General features: G+C 35.7%; 2 protein-coding genes across 2 annotated transcripts; both read left to right on the top strand.

Moving 5' to 3' along the window:
* The first annotated feature begins 213 nt into the window (after window positions 1–213).
* LOC129267421 (uncharacterized) lies at window positions 214–12,739 on the top strand. Its single transcript, XM_064103252.1, has 7 exons — window positions 214–307; window positions 614–922; window positions 8,277–8,549; window positions 9,076–9,126; window positions 9,445–9,495; window positions 12,263–12,430; window positions 12,705–12,739. Exons 1-7 carry the CDS (start codon window positions 214–216, stop codon window positions 12,737–12,739), a joined length of 981 nt encoding a protein of 326 aa, XP_063959322.1.
* Window positions 12,740–14,739: 2,000 nt separating this feature from the next.
* LOC129266914 (tyrosine-protein kinase receptor Tie-1-like) lies at window positions 14,740–24,560 on the top strand. Its single transcript, XM_064103062.1, has 9 exons — window positions 14,740–14,810; window positions 15,224–15,394; window positions 16,058–16,162; window positions 16,874–17,055; window positions 17,920–18,024; window positions 18,394–18,499; window positions 19,605–19,701; window positions 20,683–20,782; window positions 22,863–24,560. Exons 1-9 carry the CDS (start codon window positions 14,765–14,767, stop codon window positions 22,920–22,922), a joined length of 972 nt encoding a protein of 323 aa, XP_063959132.1. The 5' UTR covers window positions 14,740–14,764; the 3' UTR covers window positions 22,923–24,560.
* Window positions 24,561–27,054: the final 2,494 nt, after the last annotated feature.

The raw sequence follows: 27,054 nt of genomic DNA, 5'->3' as shown, positions 1-27,054 counted from the left end.
CCTTCCGCGGTAGAGCAAGGACATGATGCAGTTTACAAATGCGGACAGACCCCTGATTCTATAGGCATAGGAGGCGTATTTAAATGGACAGATGTCTCAGTTGTTCCAAATGTTGATATTTTCAGAGGTATACTCAGAACCCACCCAACAGAAGCTACAAAATATGACAATTTTGATGTATCACAGACGGGTGTTGCTTATCCCCAATCCACTATGACAATCACTAATTCACAGATAGACGATGAAGGACGGTATAAATGCTTCTCAGGGCCATTGGAGACTGATGTCAAGGAACTTAAAGTAGAAGGTAGGTTAAATAAAGATGATAAATTCAAGTTATATTCATCAACACCTTATCTTTAACTGACACTGACACAAATATGTTTCTTGCAAAAACTTTTAAATGCAAGAGGTGTTCTACGTTTTATTTATTTATTTATTTTTTATTTTTTTTTGGTGGAGAACGAACACACCATATGAATGCTAAAAGATAATCTAAATGTTCATGTTTCGGAAAATAGTGGTATTAAAATAATTTGTAGTATCATTGAAAATAGATTAATGTCAGTAGACATACCATGTAAAGATAAAAAAAATCACATTGTATTTTCAGTCCAATCAACATCATCATTGACGATTGGAAGTGCTATTGCAGATGATGCTGATGTATACATAGCAACGTGCAGAGCTACAGGAGGTAGACCACAAGAAACACTTACATTGATGCTAGGTGATGATCCTGCCCCGTGTGATGGTTTTCTAGAATATACTCTTCCAGCTGATGCAGGGTTCTCCAGTAAAGAGATTGTCTGTACATTTCCAGCTACTAGAGAGAACTATGGCGAAACACTGAAATGCGTCATCAGTGGTCATGACGTATCTGCTCTCAATGGAGAAATAACAGAAAATCTTGAGATGCACAGTAAGCAAATTATATGTTTATGTTGTTTAATAATTAAAAAAAATCGGTATTAAAACATTTACACATTAATAAAACATACCAAAGCAGAGTACTTAAGATTTCACTGTTGATTTTGAAAAAAGATATTCATAAAAAACATATTTATTCCTGGTATTAATTATGTTTCATCAAATTCGAACATCTATGCACTACTCACTTGAGATGCAGTTTATATTGTACTTAATAGACTCTTTGCTCTATGACATTCAAGTTTTGAATCTTAAAAAGTTTTGTTTTAAATACATGTAACATAAAATATTTTTTACACAGCACGTATGTGGAGTTATCACGGAGCTGATATCTTTCTAGCTCAACTAATAACAATCCTTCTAATGACACTAACTTTCACAATTTTACCAATTATTGTACTAGAAATCTCGTTACAAAGGCAAGAAAATGTGAAGAAGGTTCATTGGTTTATAATAGCGACAAAAATGCAATCATAATACTTAATGTACATCCTATACATGTAGGATAATCTTCCCTTTGACATTATGTACATGTAAAAACTTAATTTTTGTCATATTCGGACAATACATCAGCATGTGCTATTCAGGATTATAATTGAACGAGGTGCCACTCCAAGAAGGATACATTTTCATGTGGGGCTTCTGGGCCAAATTTTGACGCTGCCAGAATTAACAATACATGTATATGAGAAGAACAGTCTGTTTCCTGAACCTAACCCGACAAATTTTCAGAAAATTCTACTTTTTTAAATTGATTTTGACATAAACTTTCGATTGCTATAAAACTTGTTTCATACGAAAGATAAATACATTTCCTACAATTTAATACTATTTATGAGAGCTAGAAACGTCATTTGCCTGAAATTTTGAATAGAAAATTGTATTATTTTTACATTTGTTTGCCCAAAATTTGAATTTGTGAAATACATGATTTTACATAAATTAAAGAAAATATGAAGCAGTTGCCTTGAAACTTTCCGGAAAATTTTACTGATATATAATTATCATCTTGACAAATTTCAATCTGCGTATCATTTTTTACAAAAAGAACTTGTATTGTCTCAAATTTTAAAAGTCAAATTTCAGAAATTTCGCTTGGATGTGTACATGAATTTTCGTATAGACTAATATATACTTTCATTTTTATGCACAAGCATAAAAAATGAATACTAATTTACCCATGATTTTGATCATAGAAACTTGCAATATTTTTTTCTTGAGAGTCAGGGTGATACTTTAGAAAACATGATTTGTGGCAAAAATGGGCAAGTTTGGGGTTTAAAAAATGCAAATGCACTGCAATGTTTTCTAACTGCTTTATTATGAGTAGCAGCGATCAATCCACAATGTCAGCATTCGAAATGAAATATCTTATATCAACGAGAATATTAAAAGGCTTAATGACAGAAGTTTTGGTTTGGATAGTGGGCAAGGTGCCATAATGTTATTATTCGATATTGCGCTAAAATGGGACCACAAAAGTCACAACGATGAAACCGATTGTAAAGTGATCGATGGTATGTAATTCAAGATAATAGCTTTGATCGGTATCTCACATCGCTCGTTGGTGTAAAAACACATCGGAATGAATGTATTCAGCGAGGCAATAGAAATGTACCTGATTTAAATGTGAATACAGGAGAAAAAAACGTTTCTGGTGAGAGAAACTTTTATTTTGATAAAACCTTTTGGAAAATGTGAGAAGATACATTGTACTACAAGTTACATGCAGTGGCGTAACAATCCACATTGGTAGCCTCCGGAGTCTTGCCGAATGAAAATTTGCCAGGGCAAATAATTTGCAGGGCAAGAAGATGTCCTCCTTCTTATAAGCATTCAGTTTAATACGTCAAAGTATTCTGTGGAAGCGGTTCGTATCTATGTCATCAAATTTGTGTTCTTTAGACATGTTCAATCCTCATGTCACAGATCCGTAAAGAAAACCAGACTTAAGGGAAATATTGCTGCTTGGCGAGATTTTGCGTAGATGTTAAAATGCCCGTAGTGCAGTCTTCCAATACTGCAGTGAGTTTCGTACGTAACCCCTTGGTCATTTAACGAGATACAAATAGCTAACATCTTCAAATGAAAGCAATTTTACTATTAGCCAATAAAGAGTTTATTTCGGAGGAGGATGAGTTCCTGAACAAGTTTTTTTTTTCCGCCATTATCCCCATTTGCATCCAATATCTTTCTTAGCTGTGATGGGCTGCATGCGACCGCAATATAACCTGTTCCTAACCAAATCCATTGCTTATAGTCTAGGTGATTGGTGAAAAAAATGTTCAGAAAATGGTACAAGCATGCAAATTGGCACAAAAGGTAGAGTAAGTTATTCTAAACATTTTTAGCAGGGGGTGCCAGCGTGAGTTCACTAAACATAGCAACGATTGCTAGGTAATCTATTTACCTTAGTAACTGAGCTTAATTGGGCTTGAGTTACATTTTCACAGGCGATATGTCATACAAATTTTAATCTAAAGTATGTTCCTTTGTATCACAATAGTTTTGATCCATTTATTCATAACAACGGTCGCTAAGTGACCCTCTTCCCTAGCAACAAATTCTTTATATTAGTTTAGATCATTATAATTTAATCAGAATAGCTCATAAATTAAATCTGGCCCATAGATTCCTCATGTAATGAATGTTTCCATAGGTAGACAAAATGAGCACCATAGCAACCGTTGCTAAGTAACATTTTCCACGGTAACAAATTATTATAGGGTATCTTTTTTATGATTAAAATTTATATGAATCTCATCTTTTTTATTAGCGCATTAATACATTAATCACAACAACCCAAGAACAATTATACCATGTATACAAGTCATGCGAAGTACCAGTTGGTAAGTAATATGTTTTCTGTAGCAACCATGGTTAAAGGCCGTAAAGTAAGATTATTGATGTGTGTAAATCATAGAGATACTAATAGATGCTTAAAAGTAAAACCTGCACAACTTTCAAAGACGATGTCTATGGGTTCCATATTATTGGTAGAATAATATCTATTGCATGTGAAAAGAACCTCACCCATATTTATCCATTGGAAACAATATTTATTCTAGATTAATTTAAACAATATGTAAAAGATCGACCCTAGGAAATAATTCCACAATATCAACATATAGTAAGAGCTCCCCAGGAGGTCATGGGTACTTACAACCTAAATATCTCTGATCTTGGAGAGATTAAAGAATGACCACCAAAAATTGATTGAGTCAACTAAGTTTAGAATTATTTCAAACACCAAAAACTTGCCAGAAGTTAATTTTCACTTTATCTCTTGCTAACAGTAGTCGGCCTCTTGAAAGCCAACACACTTTGCCCACTCCCTTCCATAGCCTGCGTTTAAGATCATATTAGTTCTCCATGCCGTTCCCAAACCGGATTCCACGGGCGGGAGTTCATTTTGACCAGGCGTTTTGACTTAGATCAATCCTGCGCAGCTGCGGGATCTATCATGACGTGGAAGATCTGTTAGAATTGATTTTGGGACCATTCAGTGCCATTCCTTGCCTATTGGCCTGGTTCCTGCAGCTACATGATCTATCACGACTTTTGCAGAAGTTGATTTGGACCTGTAAGTTTAGATTCCATGGTGTTTTGACCTGGAACAATCCTGTAGCTCCGCCTCCACGTACGATCTATCATCATGATCATGACGTGGCAGATCTTGCTAGAGTTGATTTGGACCCGTCATTTCCGTTTTTCTAAATATATATATGCATGCTGGCCTGGATTCTGGAGCTAAATGACTTGATCCTGCTGAAGTGGATTTGGACCTGTCCGTTCTTTTTTCAGGTGTTTTGACATGGAACAATCCTAAAGCTCTAGGATTTGTCATCACGTGAAAGATTTTGCAACCGTTGTTTTGGACCACCAAGTTCTGTTTTCAGGCGTGCTGGCCTGGATCCTGCAGCTTGGGGATCTATCATGACTTGAAAGCTTGTGCAGAAGTTGATTTGGACTTGTCCGTTATTTTTCTAGGTGTTTTGACCTGGATCAATCCTGCAGCTCCAGGACTTAGCATCACTTGAAAGATCTGTTAGATTCAATTTAAACCATTTATTTCCGTTTCCAGGCATGTTGGTCTGGATCCTGCGGCTACATAATCCATTGTGACTTCTGCAGAGGTTGATTTGGACCTGTCAGTTCCTATTCCAAGTGTTTTGACCTGGATAAATAATGTAGCTCTGGGATATATCATGACGTGAAAGATCTTGCTTGAGTTGATTTGGACCTGTCAGTTCCGCTTCTAGGCACGTTGACCTGCATCCTGCAGCTATGTGATTGATCTAACATGACTCGATCCTGCGGAAGTTGATTTGGACCTGTCCATTCTGTTTCCAGGTGTTTTGACCTGGATCAATCCTGCAGCTCCAGGATCCACGACTTGAAATACGTATGTGAAGCACTTGTGATATCATGTTGGCTGGACGCGATCCATACTTGGCCACAGAACAGTAGCATTAAGTTCTGATATGCTTCTTCCTTCCATATACCTCCAATACTTCTTGGCGTGTCCAACTCAGATGGAAATGATTCTGCTGAAGGCACTACCGACTTGTCTCGCAATATCATTTCCTTATGGACAGAAATGTTTCTTACACTTTGATTGATGAACAATTAATTGTCCCACCGAAGAGGATGATGACTAACTTTGTTGATGTATTCCTCTGTTGCCTCTGATATTCTTTGTCGAGCATACTGCATGCTTGACAGTAGTCTTGCTTTCTCGTATTCATGATTAGCCCAGTCTTAACTTTTGGAATAAATATATGCCCTACTTTGAGAAGGCATGTGCGACACATAAAATGTACGATCGATCAATTCGCTAGAACTGTACCCAAGCTATTGGAAACTTACAGTGTAAATACAAATCATTTATTTTCCTTCATCATCTAGAAACTATTGCAAAATATGTAAATAATATAAATGACTCAAGTGCCCAGCATTATGATCAAATAAAAGAAGATACATATAGTGGCAATTGCTTCTAGTAAACTTGGGATTAGAATAACTATTTTTTTTTAAGATGCTCAAATATAATGGGCAAGAATGATGAAAGAAGTCATTTCAAGCAGGTTGCAAAGCTCTGTACTAACACCTTTACATTGCTTTCCATTTTCCAACTATATACTCTTTGATGACCTGGTACAACATGCAATATCTTGCATTTTACCGCTTCATATTCAAGATTTGTAGGATGCAGCGTTAATGATTAGTGTCAATTACAGAGTTAACAAATTCTCTTAAAAGATTTGTTGTATAATTGACAAATGTACTGCATCGTGGCATATTCACAAGTGGTACATGTACAGTTGATGCTTGAAGCTGTTTCAGGTCTACTGTCCATGCTATACAGTGAACATACAGTCAATGATGCTTGAGGCTGTTTCAGGTCTACTGTACATGCTATTCAAGTCAGAAAATAATATCAAAACTTTACTGACAAGTAAGTGTGTGGGCATTAATCGCAATTGCTTCCCAATGAAGCTTTGTCATTTGGGAGCGATTAGTCTTATTATCAATCAAATTTTAGCTTCCCCTAAAATTCCAGTGTCTTTCCCAGTGTTCCATGTACATCCACTACAATACCCTGTCACAATTTCATAACAGACGAGATGCTAATAATTATTAAATAATAAGCACATTCAATGACCCAGTGATGAGTTTTGTCGGTGTGTTATAGCTTTGTCATGCATGAATAAAAAGTATGAAGAAATATAATCAAATACTGTAGATCAAAATTAGGTTTATTACCTAGATACGATTATTATGCAGATATTATAATCATTGGACTGCTTTTGATATTTTCAGGCTTATAAGATTTTTTATAATTTTTTTATTATGATTAGTTTTTACTCCCAGGTTTTATACTTTGACCAATTTTCTAACAATTTTCATTCAGATATTATGACCAGATGTGGTATTCAGGAATATTATTTGTAGTTGCTATGGAAAATGTGTTGCTTAGCAACTGTTGCTGTACATGGTTGGAACGTTGCTTGATATGTGATTGTAAATTTGGTGCTTAGAAGTAAAAATATAGTTTTTAAAATGAAGATAACACCACAAAATGGTGGTTGCTAAGGTGAATATGTTACCTAGCAACTGTTGCTATACGAAGAGAGATCAGGTTGGCACCCCCAGCTAAAAATGTTCAGCACTGTTTACTCTACCTGTCAGCCAAATTTCATGCTTGTACCATAATCTGAACAATTCTTGCTATTTTTTGCACCGATCATCCAGACTATTATGATGAAACGAATAGGAGAAAATTTGCGGCCTTGTAACACTTCCTTATGTACCTTAAACCAGTCCCTAAAACCATCTTCCGTCCTTACACAAAACCATGAACTTTTGTAGTGATGGTAGAGAGTATAGTTTACAGGAGACCGTCAGAAGTAAGCACCTTGCAATGGCAGACTGTTTATGCCATCAAATGCTGATATCAGTAAATTTCATTATAATGGATATCTTGCATTCCTAACACTTTTCAATCATAGTTATACGCTGTAAAAAATGAAATGCTAATTTAGTACTTACAGTTGTTGTATATTGAGTGCTGATTTTCTAGTTTAAATTTGAACATGAAAATCAGCACTCGTAGTTCAGTCACTATACAAGCACTGTAAGTGCTAAATTAGCACTTAATATTTTTATAGTGTACCGTGAGAATTTACTCCGCACGAGTTTGGCTTGAAACGCTTGTTCTTGCCCACATTTTGATCAGTTGCTACTCTACATGTATACTCACTATTGTTTGGAAAATAATCTTGAAATGAATGGATAGAAACTCTTGTCTTCAGATTTACTCTGATAGTTGACTGTGGAATAGCATACTAAGCCCCAGAAAGAAAGAAATGAAAAATAAAAAGCTGGATAATTACTACATAAATAAACAAGATGGCTCACAAACCATGAGTCTCGCCTGATATTGCAATAAATAAAATATGCAATGATCTTTTGACCCCTAGATGACCTCTGACCCCATCTTCCTTATGAACACACATGTGGTATACCAAACGATAATTTGTACCAAGTGTAGTATTATCCAAGGTGAAGTATAAGCATAATTTATGCAGAAGAAAGGAAATGGGAGCAAGTTGAACAAAAACCTTAACATTCCTGAACAGACTAACAGACTAACGGACCAAAAGACTAACGCACCAACAGATAATAATGATAATAATAAACACAACATTAATTATGCGCCATCTATCTAGTAAACTATTCCGAGGCTAAAATCTTCAAATATTATTATTTAAATGGAAATGGAATTCCCAGGGTTATTCCGATAACTGTTTATCTATACATTCTTTTCCTTCATTATCATTCAGATCGACCTTGTAATGATATTGTGACTGTGACGTTTGAGTCACTTGATCCTAACTTGAGGGTTACATGCGCCATTGATGCTGCCAACCAACCTTTTCCAGCGATAAGACATTACTTCATATACGCCAATGATATCCTGAAGCATGAATCTTCAACGGGAATCAATTTTGTGGCTTTAACAGAATCAGAATATGACCTGTCAACAGAGTTTGAATGTGTTGCAGGGAATTATCTTGGAAATACAGCAAGTGGCAAAAAAACGTATGGCCCCCAAAGTAAGCTCATTAAAGAATAGTTGGCTTAAAAAACTTCTCAACCATTTTTTATACATTTTTTTATGATGACCAAGGTTTATAAATTTATATAGTTACCAGTGAACTGAGCAATGTGATGACTGCTTTTCTATATTATATTTGCTAGCTCTGCCTGTGAGGTATGAAAAGGCTCATTCACAATTTTAAAAGATTTGTAAATTGTTCCATCAGACAAGAAAGTCTTTGAGCGGGTGTATTAAAAAGGGGGACTTGATATATATGTGTTTCGAAAGAATGTTCTTTTTTTTGTTTCTGTCGTCTTTAAATTCAATCATGGCAATCTGCAAATAACATTAAATACATGACAGAGGCGATAATTAAAATGTGAAAATAGATGACCATTACAACATTGCAACATCATTACAACATTGTATTGTGTTAGGAACGGATAATGACGTTATATTCATCGTTGATACAGAAATAGGAAATAATGCTTATTCCATAAAATGACACAACGATATTATTGTTGATGATGTATGATTTTCAGAAACTACAGAAAAATTGATGACGAGCCATCCAACGACAGAATATGAAGAAGGTAAGAATATCATATGAAACTTTTCAATTATATTTGCGTGACTTATTACGTGTTTATGTACAAGGGTGGCACATGTAAATAATATCTTTGTTCGTGTTTAGAAAGACGTTTTTTCTTCTTTTTTAGCTCGTGTCTATACAATTACGATCATGGCAATTGGTTAACAACATCATAGAGACGGGAGAGGTGATCATTACAAAATCGGATAGAATGAGACATAATGAAACAATTATCAGAGTACTTTCTCAATTATCTTTCCTAAAAAAAGATTATTTTTGTCCCTTATTTACATTGCAATTATATACATATGATTTTCCGCAATCGCAGGAAAATTGACAACTAGCCATGCAAAGACAGATTATGAAGGAGGTAAGAGTATATTTTGAAATTTCTATCTTGGTGTAATTTATTACATCTAAGGCTGTCATACTTTCAGAAAATACAAAGTCATTTTTCTTTCCCCTAATAATAATCAGAAATGGTTATCATATATATACATAAATTGTGACGAATGATTAAATCGCAATGTAATATCCAGATCAAACAATATATAGGAATGGAGCGTGAGGTTATATACAAAGTTTATCAGAAAATAGGCAAGACTTTTTGTTCCAAATACTTACACAAGGATATCAATTTTATACACTCTAGATGCTTGCCACAAGACTATTGTATCTTCTGAGCATGGGTTATTTTCACGTGCAAATTTGGATAATAAAATGCACCGCTTTTTTAGAGCTACCATAGTACGTATCTGCACATGTTGCATGTTATTATTATTGTCATTATTAGTATCTACTTGGATGATTTTGAAACAAAATGGCAGTAACAGGTCTTAGACTTTGTACTCAAACGTGTTTAAATGCTTAAGACGAGACAGGAACGCTAGTCCATTTTAAAGAATTTCAATAGATTTTCAAATGTACAGAAGCATATGCTGATAAGTGATGAAATGTTGTAGCTTGATCAATTTCAAAAGATGTGCATTGAGCCAGGCTATCCTTGCTACTTTAATCGGCAAATATGTTAACGAACAACACATCTACCGATGTAAAATTCAAGCTCCGTTTTATATTATGTACTTGTGTGTGAACGACAGTTAACCGCGTATGAATTTCCTCGTTCTGATGGTGCTGAATTTAATCTGGGCTTCCCTAAACGTATTTCAATTGCATTTTTCTTAGGGTAAAACAAGCAGGGAGATGGGATTAGAGTACTCCCAACTCCCTGGTACAAGTTAACTAGGCCCGAAAGCTATTAGCGCTCAAACTTCTTCGTTTAATTAAAATAATTGAATACCTTTATCATGTTTAAAGCATATTCGTAAGAACGTGGGAAAAGGGAAATAAGAAATCATATTTTACATAACATTTTACCGAAAATGTCATATTTTACACAATATCAGCAAAATTCTCAATATCAGCAAACAGGAAAATATGGTGGTTATCACGGCGTACCGTGTATTCTGATGAAAAAGGACATTTTTATAAATTCTACTCAATTACTCCCTGATACCTGTTTTGACTTGGGTCAAAGTAAAGAATAGCATAATATAAGTATAAATCAACGGCAAGGAAAGCTTTGTACACTTTATTCATGTTATTAGCAAAAACAAAAAGATTTACAACTGTCAATTGATACACAGTGTGAATAATTTATTCAGATAATTTTACCAATACTGACATATGGGTGTGTATGGGGATGGGAATGGGTAAGTATGTGACTATGAAGATATTGCTCAAATCGAAATTTTCCACAGAAGGTTTTTGAGAACAATTTTACGGGTAACTAAGTTTACTCCAGATGCCATGGCATATGGAGAAACTGGGCGCTACACTTTATTAAGTTATATTAGTTGTAGAATGGTTGGAATTTGGCTCAGAATTGTGACAGGGGAGGAGATCAAGTACACTTTCTTGATTTGTAGCTTGGTTTTTATGCACCAAGATCCAACTATGCAGTTCACGGTTGAGTTGCATTGAAGATATACTACAGAAAGCAAGTTTTGGTAACATGTTTTTATCACAAGGGAAGGGAATTGGGACTGATTGGTTTCTAAAAGCCTTGAAGTTGCCTTTTTAATAAAGGATATGTCCGAACAAGATTGGCACGCAGCAACATGGTCAAATCGTATTTGTTCGCGTTTGAGAGATATTTCCTAATTTTAAGTGACACTGATGCAACATTATCTTATCTATGATTTTTGTATTGCATAACGCGATCTTACTAATCGGTGCCAGAAAAAAGGGGTGTGGTTGCTGTATGAATTTTTGAGTGAAAATCAAACTTAAAGGACAAGTTCCACCCCAACAAAAAGTTGATTTGAATAAAAAGAGAAGAATCCATCAAGAATAACACTGAAAATATCATAAAAAACGGTTGTAAAATAAGAAAGTTATGACATTTTAAAGTTTTGCTTAATTGATATGCAAATGAGGAGACTGATGATATCATCCACCATTTCTTTGGTATTTTATTATCTGAACTACGAAATATTATAATTTCTCCTCACTGTCAAGTGAAGCAACGAATGATACCTCCCTGAACATGTGGAATTATCATTGTTTAATACTATAATTAAATAATGTATAATTCAAACAATAAAAACAAAAGAAATAGTGAGTGAAAGACATCATCAACTGTCTCATTCGCATGTCACTGAATTGTGCAAATCACTGTTTTGTGAAAAATAAGAGAAACTTTAAAATGTCATAACTTTCTCATTTTACATCCGATTTTGATGAAATTGTCAGCATTATGCTACTTTGATTATTCTCTATTTAACCAAATCAACAATTTTCTAGGGTGGACTTTGAAATAGTGGATCGAAAGTTGAAATAGACAAGTTCAAATAAAACGGGGGGGCTTTCACTAAGATGTAAGTATGATGTAGAGTCGCACTTAAATGCCTAGTTCCATGCGTTATAAAGGCATGACCGCGTTGGTCAGATCATGCTAAGAGGTCGCGCTCTATTGCCTAGTAATCAATAAGATTGCACGTCACAAAACATGAACGCGTCGGCAATTAAGTGTAACTCTAAGTCATACTTAGATCTTTGTGAAACACCCCCGGGCGTGTAATACACTATGTCGAATACGTATGTTTCTTGTTTTTAAAACATTGATTATCAACCAGAGACCACATCCATCACATCTGAGCCTACATGCACTCCATGTCCACGTTCACTGACTGGTTTGAGGTCTGGAGCATCTGCTGGAATAGCTATCTTAGCAATCCTTCTAGTAGTTTCTATCATCATCAACATTGTACAGTTCGTACTCCTAAGGAGAAGGACTAAACCAGGTGATTGTTGGTCATCATTTCTATTGAAATAGCTATTACATGAAAATAAAAAGAAGATAAAATAATCTAGAGAATGTGCTTGTTTCACTCTTGTTTTTCTTGACTACATAGGAAAGTTAAATGGACACTAAGTAACCTATTAAGTTATGTTTATTTCAACAAGACGTATTTTTTCTAGGGTGAACTCAATATGTTTCCCATTTCACTTTACACATGGATCATTCTTTTCTTATCACTATATTCCCAACGTGTTTTTTGTATTCATATTCACTAGAGTTCGATGGGTCAAAGATGAATGAAAAAGGGTAAGTGGAAGGAAAAACATTTTTTTTTTATCACACGCACTGGCGCACCCATCCACGGAAACACCCACTCTGTCATTCTACAGGCCTACAATGACTCATTACTGCACACAAGTCTTTGTTAACTCCAAATCATCTTTTCGCACAGGCACATTCTCTAATTTCAGCACATACAAAATACACACTTCCTTACCCATTCACACACAAAATAATCTCACAAGCGCTCTTACACCCTCTCTCAACCTTAGTACCTTTCAAATGCACACACATTCACACATATCCGTTCAACTAAACCTCTAACCCATGCACCGCTCTCTCTCTCACACACACACCCAAACCTCTGACACACTCGCACACCAACCAATCCCTCTCTATCTCGCACACATACAACCTCACCCAAACCTCTGACACACTCGCGCACCCTCTCTCACACACATACAGACACACCCAAACCTCTGCCACACTTGCACACCTCACACAACCTTTCATCCACCCATCCACCTCTCTCACACACACACACACACACACATACAGATACATCCGAACCCCTGCCACACTCGTACATATTTAAAACCCACCCATCCCTCACACACACACACATACAAACACACCCAAACATCTGCAATACTCGCACACCCTTTCAACCACCCATTCCTCACACACACACACACACACATACACAGACACACCCAAACCTCTTCCACACTCGCACACCTCACCAACCCACCCCTCTCTCACACCTACATACAGACACACCCTCACCTCTGACACACTCGCACACCCTCTCACCCACCCCTCTCTATCTCTCACACATACACCCTCACTAAAACCTCTGACACACTCGCACACCCTCTCACCCACCCATCCCTCTCTCTCTCTCTCACACACACACACGCAGACACACCCTAACCTTTGCCACACTCACCCATCCCTCTCCCTCTCTCACACACACCACATACAGACACACACATACAGACTCACCCAAACCTCAGCCACACTCGCGGACCCTCTAATCCACGCACCGCTCTCTCTTTCTCCCACACATACAGACACACCAAACCTCTGCCACGCTCGTACACCCTCTCTCTCACACACACACAAATACAGAAACACCCAAACGTCTGCCACACTCGCACATCATCTCACCCACTAATCTTTCTCTCTCACACACACACACACACACACAAACACACCCAAACCTCTACCATACTCGAACAATCTATGACACACGACCTCACATCCTCTACACGCACACACCCTCCTGAATCACCTTGCAAAAACTCTCTCTCACACACACACACACACATACGCACACAACCTCACCAAAAACCCTTGTTCATGAACAGGCAAGACGCATACCGAACACCCGCTTTAACACATTATTGATATGATATTTGGAATCACCATATACCCCTCACTTCGTCTCAATACCCGGTCAGTATTTTTGCAACTGCATAAAAATGCAACGTTTAGGTCCCAATTTTACTAAGGTATATGTATATTAACAGAGAGAGAAAGAAATGATGATTTCACTTCAGTTATTATGAATTTGTTTAATGAACTACCCGACCGTTAAAAACAGTTCAAATATCGGATGATTTATTGATATTTGATGTATGACAGATTGTCAGCTATTGAAACCTTTTTTTATTTGTTACTACAATACAAATGAATAATCATTCAGTTCCATTATTTTCTGGGAAAGATACGTTTTTATTCTATTGCAATTTTTGTCCGTTAGTTTCATAAAAAGTGTGACGACTTTAACCCAGCAGTGTACGGTTAAGTCCGTTTTTTTCCTAATCCCGTTCAGTTTCATATACACGATATTATATACGTACATGTATAATGGTTAATCACCCGTGGTTACTATAATCGTTTGGTCATTACAATAATTGTTTCCTGCATGATTGTTGTGGAATATAAATGTGCTATTAAATGCCTACAAACAAAATATGACTTATATCTTATGAGATATAATGAACTCTAATCATTTTTTTTAAACAGAGATGAAGTAAATACACCAAAGGAGATGAATGACAACGTGGCTTATGAGATGATTCAAAGTGGAGATAGAGGTGAAAACTTTTCAACAATGGTGTTTTTATTGTTACTATTGTATATATTCATCATTCAACCTTAAAGTAAAATCATATTATATACATCTATTTTTTAAAACACGTAAACATTTACATCTAAACACTAAAGTATATTATTTTAACACACTATAACAACTATTATCATCGCATAAACTGATAGATATCATATAATTTCGAATTGTGTACGCCAAAATATATATTCTAATAGGCAAAGGCGTACTTTTTTATCCTTTTTTGCGTTGAGTCTGATAATATAATCATTGTTCAATATATAATCATCAAAGACTATCCCTTTCTTTTTAGTTCATATGGATTGCTTGGATTTGTCGTTTTAAATATGACAATAATTGTATTTTACCGAAAATAATTATGTTTCTTAAACAATTTTTTAGCGTACACAACATTACAACTCGATTCATCCCACTCTTTCGTCATCGCTCGTGAAAACGTGACATTCTTCACCAGACTTGGCTCGATTGGACGGGGTGACTTCGGCGAGGTGTGGAAGGGAGACCTCCGCTCAAACCAAAACCATATCGACGTTGCTATCAGGCAAATTCCAGGTGATAAGCCCATTGATTCAATAATGTTTATTAAAGGCCCTGTTACATCGTTCCGTGCAAGCCTTGCGCGTGAATGCCCGCAAACTCACCCGCAAAATGTTTGTGAGCATGTTAAAACTTTTCTGCGAGCACACATTCTTCTGCGAGTTGTGTGCGTGATACTGTCGATGCGGCCGACCCGTGGACGATATGCAGGTCGGAAAATTAGTTACCCGCAAGGCTTGCACGTAACGACGCGACTGCATGGGCCTTTAACAATGATATAAATCTTAAGGTAATGCTTGGTTTGTCATTTCAATGAAAATTGAATTTTATAATTAGCATATCATTGTTCGGTGTCATTCTGAACAAGAATAATGAAAACTAAACCAATAGTGTTCATCCCACTGGCTTCCCCTTGATAAACCAGGCTAACATGGCAAGAGGGGCAGGGGTTCGCAAAAGAAGCACATGTCCCACTTTTTGATAGAAAATAATTGTTATATTTGTCTTTTGCTTGCCAAGAAATTGGTAATGGGTAAAAACTCCCGATAAGAAATCACAGCATCTCGCTTGCTTGTTATTTTAAATCGTGTCATTATTTTAGTAAATCCTAATTCATTTTTTTTTTGGAAAACATTAAAATGATAGGTCATGCGATTTAATATTTTCTTATGATCATAGATCGCGTGATAAAATCATTACAAGTACTTCAAACAATCAAGATACTTTACCAGCTATCGGATCAACCGAATATTGTCAAATGTCTCGGATATTGTAAGGAGCAAGGTACGTAAAACCTCTTGGATAATATCGACATTAAAAGTATTATGATCTTTGAAATAAAGTATTAGTTACTCTTAAAATATCTGTAATAATCGGTATGGTGCTGGTTAGCCTCCTTTCCCAATATCCTTGGTATCAGGGGCACTCAAACGTGAGAGTTAGGACATTAAAGGCAGATGGGAAAATACACCTTTTTGGGGGAGAGAGAAAGAGGGGTAGTCAAAGTTTAACATTTAACAATCTGGAACTCAATTAAATGACATTGGTAAAGACAGTATGTCTGTTTTATCATGTTCTGGACCGCTAGGCAGAATAGAGCATGCTTCCCAGACTCTCACCATGCTCACGTCACGTTGTTTCCATTATTCTCTTATACCAAGCTGGAGACATTACAATTCATTCCATTTTATAATTAAGAGATATTTATCGGGTTTGGGTCATCACATTGGGTTATTGCTTTTGGTTGGGCAATCACGAAATCAAACGATTCGAAAAAAAGGTCCTTTACATTCCCGAAAGATCGGGTCCAATGTCCCTGATGCTTTGAGGAAATTATAGCAAATTTCTCGAATTGTCGGCTACATTCTCCGACCCGACGTGATAACCTGATGTGATGGCACAAGCCTGGTTATCCTTTATTGCACTAAAGATGATTTATTAAGCATGACGTAACCTAGTTGACCTTTCCTTTCCTTTAAATCATCTATCATTTAGGCAGTATTCTGTACGAGTTCATATCAGGGGGTACACTCCTTACCCATCTACAGACTTCAGGGGTGCAATCGCGACCCACGTACAGCAATCTCAAACCAAACGGTGTTCGTACAGATGAGGGTACCCTACTTAACTTGGCTTGGCAGGTTGCTAAAGGGATGCAGTTCCTTGCATCTAAGAAGGTAACATCGTTTAATGGTATCCCTTATGAAGAGGAATCAGACGTCAAAAGGAAGTTAAATGGGATTTCAAAAATAATTAACTTTCATGCTTATGTTGTTATCAGAATTTGGAACCTTTAGTTAAAGGTATTGTGTAACTTTGTAAGCAGCCGATTTAAAAAATTCTCAAACCAAGATGAAACATGCGTACAAGTGCATGTATTAGAACTAATAAACCCTGAAAACAACCATTATTGAGAATGAAAAGCTAAAACTACAAGGCAAACCCCGATTTTGTAAAAAATTAAGATGGTGTTTCCGGTCACTTTATATTTCAATTTTTGAAGCACTAAATAATTATTTTCGAACGCAATTTTTTCTGGGCTTCATTTTTGTAACATATCACAGACACAGGTGATAAGTGTGACCTTCTAGCTCAGATTTCTTTAAAGTCAAACCAATGTTAACCAACCACTTTAATAGATCTTTTGATTGAGCTTTATTGGCAAAATGGTTGTTCAGAAAGTCCCCGAAGAAAATTCTTGTCACAAAATACCAATGCAAAATATAAAAATGTTCCACGATATCTTAACAAATATTTTCGGAAGGCATAATCTCCGCGTGTTGCAGGTCGATTGCAGCGGCTGATCCGCTGCGTGCTCCCGTGCACTGTTTACCAGAAACCTCATTTATTTGTTCTTTTAGAACTTTTTAAAAGATACTCGATGACTTAATTTTCGTCAGGGACTTACATTCATATTTTATTATAAGGCATAGTTTACATCCCCTCCGTTTGGAACAAATTGATCTAGTTTCAACAAAGATCAAGATACACGACGATTCTCTTGATGTCCTTATAGTATAAGTTGTCTTTCTTTTTTTCAGATCATCCATGGAGCTCTCTGCGCTCACAACGTGTTGCTTGGAGAAAGAAAGCAATGCAAGATATCAGAATATGGACTTTCTTCATCGCTCTTTGGTGACGTAGCTGTAAGTGTAACGGGTTAATCCTAATGATTATTCATTATTGTTTAACATAGATCAAGGAGTTACACCTGTTGTGACTTTGCCATTATGGCAACTACCACGGTATTCTTGATTTTGATTGGCTGCTAAGCCATGTTGCCATGGTAGTTGCCATTATTGGCAACTACCAAGAGTTACAACAGTTATAACTCTTTATGAAACTCTTCATGATACGGGCCCCTGGTTAGCTAATACGAAATACATGAAGATTGAATAACACGAGACAATAGTTATGATGAAATATTGTAAAACACATTTTGACTACTTAAGAAAGGTGCAGATTGATATTCTTAATCGATTGAATTATTAACACATTTATTTACATCGTCTTAGAAACCAACCAGATGGAGTTCACCAGAAATCATGGCAACGAATGACCAAACTAAAGAAGGAGACATCTGGTCTTTTGGTATTGTCTTGTGGGAAATAGTGACACTGGGTAAGGAAGGAGGTTCCAGGAGCTACGCGTGTAAATTTATTTTATTGACCTTAAATTTCCACACTGTTAGAAAATTTCTACTTAAAAAAAACTGAATTCCTGAAGCAGAGTCTCGAGAACACCTGTAATCTTACTGCAGTGTGTAATCTTACATGCATTTGTGTAAAATTACAGAAAATAGATATTTGGTGTATGTAACCTTACAAATTTATTGTAATAAACTGTTTTCCCCCTTTTTAAAACAGACATGTTCTGTAAAATTCTATAAAAAATGTATAAAATCTTTCCTGTTTTAACAATTTACAGAATGATTTGGTTACCATGGTTACTTCTTTCTGTAAAATCTGGGGGTGTTTTTTCTTCTGTAAAATTTTCTGGGTTTTTTTTTTTTTACGATATATATCAGAAAATATTAATGACGATGATGGTGGTAGTGATTATGATTATATATAATTGTGTGTTTTCCTTCAGCAAGAAATTCACCCACACTGTGCTGCACTTAACCCAGGTGAGGTAAATGGGTGTCGGCAGGAAGTAATTCTTCAAAGGCTGTGCGCACCGGAATCGGTAGACAAGCTTAGCCGGGATAATATAGGAGCGCCTTGAGCACCTAGCAATGTGGATACGTGCGCTATACAAATCCTATATTATATTTATAATTGAAAGAATTACAAAATGATGAAGATGATAGGCTAAATGAAAGCAACAACAATGATTTGACAACCATGACTACTTACACAAATACCCTGATTTTTGCTTCTACTTACACTTACACAAATAAATGATGAAATCATAATTTTTTCTAACGGTGACACGCCTTGGGATGTAGGGATTCAAGATTGTTAAAGATGTAGCTATTAAAGTGAAAAATACACGGATGTTAAGATATTTGCTCGTTGGAAACTTAGGGAGAGATGAGAAAGAGCTCCTTCTTGGCAGAGAGAAGGGGGTGGAGGGGGGTATGCGAGTGGGAAGAATTTCTATACTTTGATATAACTCTAATACTTGCACCTCTTTTAAACAAAACCATCAAACCTGGAGTCATCCAATATTCAGATATTTCAGAATATCATCATGATCATTCTTTTTTTTCTCATAAATGTAGGTGCAAGGCCATACCCTAAAATGACCTTTACCACTGTCCAGACGGAGGTTGCCAAGGGTTACCAGATGCAACGCCCTCGTCACTGTGCGCAAGAAGTGTAATTTCTGTTTTATTCAGTTGTGTTAACCTTGACCAATAATGTTTTGAAGGAAATTTCTAGAAAGATACACAAGCTGATCGTCAATAATTAGTACATTAATAACCTCAAATGATTAACATCAAAAACCTTTCGTAAACAAAAGGGAAAGCTTATTAGAAAAGAATACAAAATTTCATTGATGACGATAATCATAATAATCCGTAATAACTCCATTATTTATTTTTATCATAAACTCAAGTAAAATTATGAGTTTTAGTATTGGACGCGATTTAACGTAAACTTGCAGTTTAAAGTTCACCTTGATAGAATTTTCATTGTAAAAATAGCAGAGGAAATAATAAAACAAAATATTGGTGAAGGTTTGAGAAATATCCATCGAAGATTAGGAAAAGTCATAATTTCCGTGTTTTTATTTTTGACGTAATATGCCAACATCTTTTATCATGTAGTAAAATAATCAATGAAATTTCAATTTCTCAATTTCTTTGGAAAATGTTTATTTTACCTCCAGAATATCAACAGACAAATTACTTCATCTCCACTCCTGAAAGAATAAAGAAAAAGTATAGTTACCCTAAACCAATATGACTTTTATAAATTTTACATGTATGTTATGACGTCACAAATACAAAAACAAAATCAAATATTAATAACTTTTTTTAATTTTTTATGGATTTCCGTCAAAGCCTCATCAAAATTGTGATCGATTTTTTTTTCTATTATTTTTACAACAAACTTTTCTTCAGGGTGAACTTCTCATTTAACAACGACTGTGTTAATAACAACACAAAACTGTCTTCCGAAATATTCAAAGGTCTTAGGTAATTTAATAACAGATCCAATGTATTATATTAAAACCAAATTTGTGTTAATAACACCATGATTTTCATCCCAGAGTTAAATTATGTCGTGGTCCACTCTGGGCAGCTACGTTACTGCAGTGTGTATATTATAAACAATTATTATTTAATTTCACAGGTATGCGATTATGAGTACTTGCTGGAAGAAGGACCCTACATCTAGGACCAACTTTGACCGAATCCTGGAGGATTTGGAAAGGATTCTAGAAAAGACTCATGTAAGATTTAACTCTAATTCTTCCAACAGTTTGATCCCATGTTACTGTTTGCATTTCCTTTGTATAAACCATAGTATATATGTATATACAGTGCGTCCCAGAAAAAACGAAACCGAGATTAAGCGACGATTTATCATAACTTAATCACAAATAAAACAGACAAATGACCTACCAATGTAAAGCTTAGAATCTCTTCTTTCATCAGATATTACTTAGATTATTCATCATTCACGCATGAGTGAGCAAAAACAATTTGAAGAAAGGATACCAAAAATTCATTTGGCGGGGGGTATCTGAATTTCACAAAGAAAATCACATGCCTAAAAAGTTCAATATCTGCTCTTTAATTTGATACCTTAATCACCAAAAATGGTCAAGAAGTAAAAATGTTATGTTCCCTCAAAACAAAGCTTGTATTTCCATTATTTCATTAAATAAACGTGTTTTCACCGGTTTCCTACAGAAGCAATCAAATGGTTAACAAAAGACTTAATGCCTGGCCGATCGTCAACAAAACGGAGTGTCAAGTGAGTTTGAACGCTAGCCTGCAGAACCTCTTAATTTTATGAAATTCAAGCCTTATTTCAAATAACCAGAACTTTGTTATTTCTTGACCATTTTCTGTAATTGAGGTATCAAATTAAAGAGCAGATATTGAATTTTTTTTAAATGTGGTTTTCTTTTTGAAACCCAGATACAGCCCGCCAAATGACTTTTTGGTATCCCCTCTTCAATTGTTTTTGCTCATTCATGCGTGAATGAGAAATAATATAGGTAATTTTTTATGAAAGAGGAGATTCTAAGCTTTACAATGGTAGGTCATTTGTCTATTGTATTTGTGATTAAGTTATGATAAATTATCGATAAATCTCGGTTTCGTTTTTTGTGGGACGCACTGTATATATATATATACATATACATGTATATATATATACATATATACATATATATATATATAATATATATATATATATATATATCCTTCTACTATATATCCTACTCTATATCCTACTATGCAAATCCACAATCACCGATTATGCTAAACCCCTTCCTCACAACTCTATTTTAATGTTATTAATGTTTTGAGCAAGGCTGAAAAAAAGAGGCCAATCACAATGCCGAGGACTAGACGTCTGCGGCCAAAGTTCCGAGGCTAAGGACCCCAGACCTCGAAGGCAAATTAAAAGGCAAAGGCCAAGAACTAGAGGTTGCACGGGCCTAATCACAAGTGGCAGGCCATAGATATTCATTCGAGCCAACCCATTGCTCAATTTTTTAATTTGATCTTGCTGATTGACGAAAAAGAATGAATATGATTGACAATCTAACACTGATTCTAGGGAGGGTACCTACTGAACTTCTTTTTTCCAAATTGGAAAGATATATCACCACTATGGAACTAAATTTTTACTGGCAGAATAATTAGGGTAATTTTACTCTCTCAAGTGATGTTTTTGAGCCCGTCAGGTGTAGTCTTCATAAATGCTGATTTATTTTTAAAATGAGCCGGTTGAGGTACCCGTTTCTAGTCAGATATGGAATGTCAGACATTTATCCTATCCACTGGTTGTAAACATTCAACCCTCGAATTTCCTCCTTATTTTTGATGAATTCTTTTTAGGTGCCACTTAAACACACGAGTCTATGAGGATTGAATTAGGCCTGTGATACCTATACGTTCTGGACAAGGACAAGATCACAGCATAGTCAACTCCGACGACTATCGTACTATAAATTTGGCTCCATATTTTATTGTTCGAAATAGACATGAAATGAAATACTCCGAAAATTTGCTTTGCCCAATTGATCGTGGGCCCTGCAGCCGCTGTGCAGCGCCAGATCAAATAGGCTCTATCCCTTTAATCGTTGAACGCCAAACAGGGTAGCAGCAACTCCCATCTTTTAACGTCTTTTGGTCAGACGCGGCCAGGGTTTGAACCCCCGACCTCACGCTCTACCAACTGAGCCAACACACCGGTGCTGATGAACGATACCAATTTATGATTCACCATTGACATCATATGATATTATTGCTGTTGATAACGTTGTTCGCATTGTCTTTACCATTTCATTTTCACAGAGCTACCTGTCACTTAATGACCTGGATGAACGGGTGTATGCGTCTACCCTGGACTTGTAAATTACAGAGCATCTTTTAATAAGGCGTCAGGATTATATGCTTAATATGCGTCTTATATCAGAGGTAAAAGCGTGTCTTATCTCCGAGGTAAATTCATACAAGTTCAAATATTGTGGGCGGAGTAGAATCCAATGAGCGACGGGGAAAATCTCATAGTCATATCTGCGAATATTTAAAAGGTGTCGGTTTCATGTATTAAGCAATATAAATAAGCGGAATAATATCTTTACTAGGTAGGAGGTCAAACTTAACGTCGTGATCGCATTGGTCGTAAAAATTGATATTACAAGTAGTTTGGGTTTTATTAGAAGGGTATTCCTAAAAATATGGGCTTGTAAATACTCTTGGAATTTTTAATAAAACAAGACATTTACGTGGTATTTGTATTAGCGAAGACATTTACGTGATATTTGTATTAGCCCTAAAGGGACTGGTGGTCAAAATGACTTGTTTTCATACTTTGTGTACAAAATCTATGGGAGATGAAATTCATAAAAGGGTGATTATTGTTCGTTCTACATGGTCTGCCTAATTGTTGTAGGGTTTAATTTGGTTGTTAAATGGATTGTAATAATTTCCAATAATATAACAATGGAAAACACAAGATAAAAACATAAAATACAGAATAAATTCTAAAAACAAAAAAATACATAAGGAAAATATTGGCTTTCGCAATTTTTCTTTGTGGAAACCTTTGAATTAGATTACAATGATGACATCAGGAATAAAAAGAGAATATTTGAAGTTGAATTGGGTGTTGAATATGCGAGTAATGTTTTTCATAAATAAATGTTCATAGTTTATTCATAATAAATCAAAAAAATAATTATTTTCAGATTTTGGGGGATACTGAATTGAAGTTTTATGATAAAGAACGTACATTCCAAATTTCGGCGCATTCCCCCAATCATCAATACATTTTTCAAATAGCCCGGTCCTTTTAGGGATAATGATATTACAAAGTAGATCATCTTAAGTTTTTAGTATTAGTTGTTAGTTTTAGTTTGAAGTTCTTAGGTTTCACAGTAAACGAACATCTAAATTCTTATACTTCTGCAATATCTAAGTCAGTATCAAGAGGTGTTGGTCGGACGGAATGATATTTTGCTAAATTTTGTACTCGAATCGATTTATAATACTTTTTTTTACTACATCTAAGATATTATAATCATATAGGGGTCATACTTATTAATCCCATCTTAAACACTTTTGTGCAGGCCAAACTCCAGAAAGAAGCAGTAAGAATTATAATCAAGTCAAATTATTACTCAACAAGTGCTTCTCGTTTTCTATCACAAATTATTGTAGCATTAGTTGACTTAGCATCTAATACTTAAATTTGCATGCTTTCCAGCCATTTGAAAGTGTAATCAAAACTGCAACCCTAGGTGTTCAATTTGAAATTTAGGGGTGCAGTTTTGAACTTGCAGGGTGCAAAAATGAACCCCAATCGCAGGGTTCAATTTTTTAACCCCAAATCAGGGGTGCAATTTTTGAACCCATAGGCAGTGGCGTAACAGGCGGGGGGGCAGGGGGGGCAAGTTGCCCCCCCTGGCGGATTTCACCGGGAAAATAAAAGAAAAACGGGAAAAAGAAAAAAAAAGAGGGAGAAAGAAAGGGAAAGGGGAAGGAAAGGGGAAAAGGAAAGGAGAAAAAGGAAAGGGAAAAGTGAAAAGAAAACGAAGAAAAAACTTTTTTTTTATGGAAAAGGAAGGAAAGCGGAAAAATGTACGAAAGAAAAACATATGAGTAAGAGAAAATTATTCCGAAATAGGCCTATGTAATGCAATAGCAGAGTGGGAAATAAATTAAAAGATGACAAAATGGCAAACAATTGCGGGAAACGAAGGTAGAATGTAATTAGTCAAAAGCTAATGGACTGCATACAACATTGTGCTTTAAGCTTGCTAAATGTTATGCAAATAAGCTACCGGGGCTTTGCCCCAAACCCCACGCAGTAGGGGCTCTACATTTATAACATTCATCTATAACGCCCCCCGTTCAATCACTGGCAGACAGGCGGGGGGGGGGGTCTTGGTTCCACACCCAAAAGGAAATAAAATAAATTATGAGAGACAACGTAAAATGAAATGAATGGAAACAATAAAAGGTGTTATTTGCTGAATATATTGGAAAAATCTATCACATAATTAGAATTTAATTACAATGGGCATTTTTTTTTCCAGCTCGCTTTGCACGCTGGCGACTTTTTACAAATTTTTCCCACATTGCAATGTTTTGCTCCCTCAAAATATTTGGTTCATTACGCAACTGGGTTGAATAAATGTGTTGTGTAAAATAAAGCTACATTCTGTATATGCCCGCGATTTGATTAAAATAGCGGCAATCTGCGAGGTTTAAATGGCTTTGATATCAAGCAGTTCCGGGGCCTCCGCCCCGGACCCCAACCGCACAGCACAGCGTATGGAAGGGTTGGGCCATGGCTTCAAAAAGTTCTACAAACAAGAACAAAAAAAGGAGGAAAGAAAAGCAAAGGAAAAGTGTAGGATATGATTTTATTTACTGAATAAAAAATAACTCAAAGTTAGATTCTCAGGAAAAGGTGATTTTTTCTCGCTCGCTCGGGACTTATATAAAGCAGCTTTTTAGCACATGTGCTATACTGCGCCCTTCGTTTTTTTTTTTTTACTCTTCACGCTACTGCCGCAAAGAATCCTGTTCACAGTGGCGTACAGACCACAAAAAAGGAATCTAAAGAGAGAAGAGTGAAATATATTATTCTCTGGATATCATGTCAAAATATATCACAAAATTTGATTTTTGTATTAAAAAGGTCAAAATTTTTGCTCGCTCGCTTCGCTCGCTCGCAACTTTTTTCAAAGATAAATTCTGCCTGATACGCAATATCTGGCCTTCTCAAAATAGTCGCCTCATTACACCTGCTCAAACCATGATATGACCGGAAAATTTTTGGCTCTTGCCCCCCCTGGCCACCGACCCCTGTTACGCCGCTGCCCATAGGGTGCTGATTTTGCATCAACCTTTCGGGGTTCAATTTTGAACCTTTATTTCTTAGTGTCTATATCAGGCACGTGTTTCTATTAAGGAATAAAATGAATGCATATCACTAATGAAGTGACAATAAAACTGTAACACTCATGAATAACACTCAAACAATGTCAGGATTGCTCTGTACATCTGCAACAAAAGTCAAAATAAAATAACGTGTAAGCACTTAAACACCATAAAAGTGCGACATCCAAGCATAATTACTCGCTATTTCAAATACTTAATTATATACAATATATTGTTTTATAGTTTCGGAGGTGCTGAAATGAATTACTCTCAAGGTCATATAACATTGTTAACAAGAAGATATATACACATGATACATCAGATTGCGATTTGAAATAGTTCAAGAAAATAAACAAACGCTCGAGTCTCCGAACATAGGTGTTTCCATGAACCAGAATGACAAAATTTTACAAAATTTATTTTAAAAAAGATCAGCGGTCATTCAGCAAAGATAATCGCCAAAACCAGTAATAATGCTCCAAACTGGTAGAGCCATACAAATTATACCGATTTCAAACCAACATATCAACGTTAATCATGATTGTTTTGTAATTTAGACGTTACCAATTTAGCCACGATAAAATGATTTTGAGGTGAACATGGTTTTTAATAATTAGAATATAGCCTATATTTATATGTACAACATCAATGCAACTTTCACAACTTTAGTAGAGTTTGTTAAATAATATTCTAGTACTGGATTGTTCTGAGTTTTTGTTTAGGGTATTCTATCCGTTGAAAGTCTGGTTTTGAAAAATATTGTTACATATTATGGTGAATGATTTCGAATTACTTCAATGCTTTTTAGCAATTCGTTAATCAAAATTTAGATTGATGTAAATCTAATTTAAAATTTGTTTTGTGTAGTAGACAAACGTTTTCTACTTAAACTTGGTATTCGTTTCTTGAATATAAGCTCTGGCAACATGAATTTTAGCATGATAACAGGAAGTTGTACGCCGTATTTAGTGACGTAAAACGCCTTTCCTACCGTTTCACATCCACTGACTATCGCATTTAATGATTCATAATTCATGCATAATTATTGGACCCCGTCTTAAAAAGATTGATGCGATCAACCTGAACTGTATGGAAG

This window comes from Lytechinus pictus, chromosome 8 (assembly GCF_037042905.1).
Source record: "Lytechinus pictus isolate F3 Inbred chromosome 8, Lp3.0, whole genome shotgun sequence".
Classification (NCBI taxonomy): Eukaryota; Metazoa; Echinodermata; class Echinoidea; order Temnopleuroida; family Toxopneustidae; genus Lytechinus; species Lytechinus pictus.
This window is presented reverse-complemented; position numbering and strand designations above follow the sequence as displayed.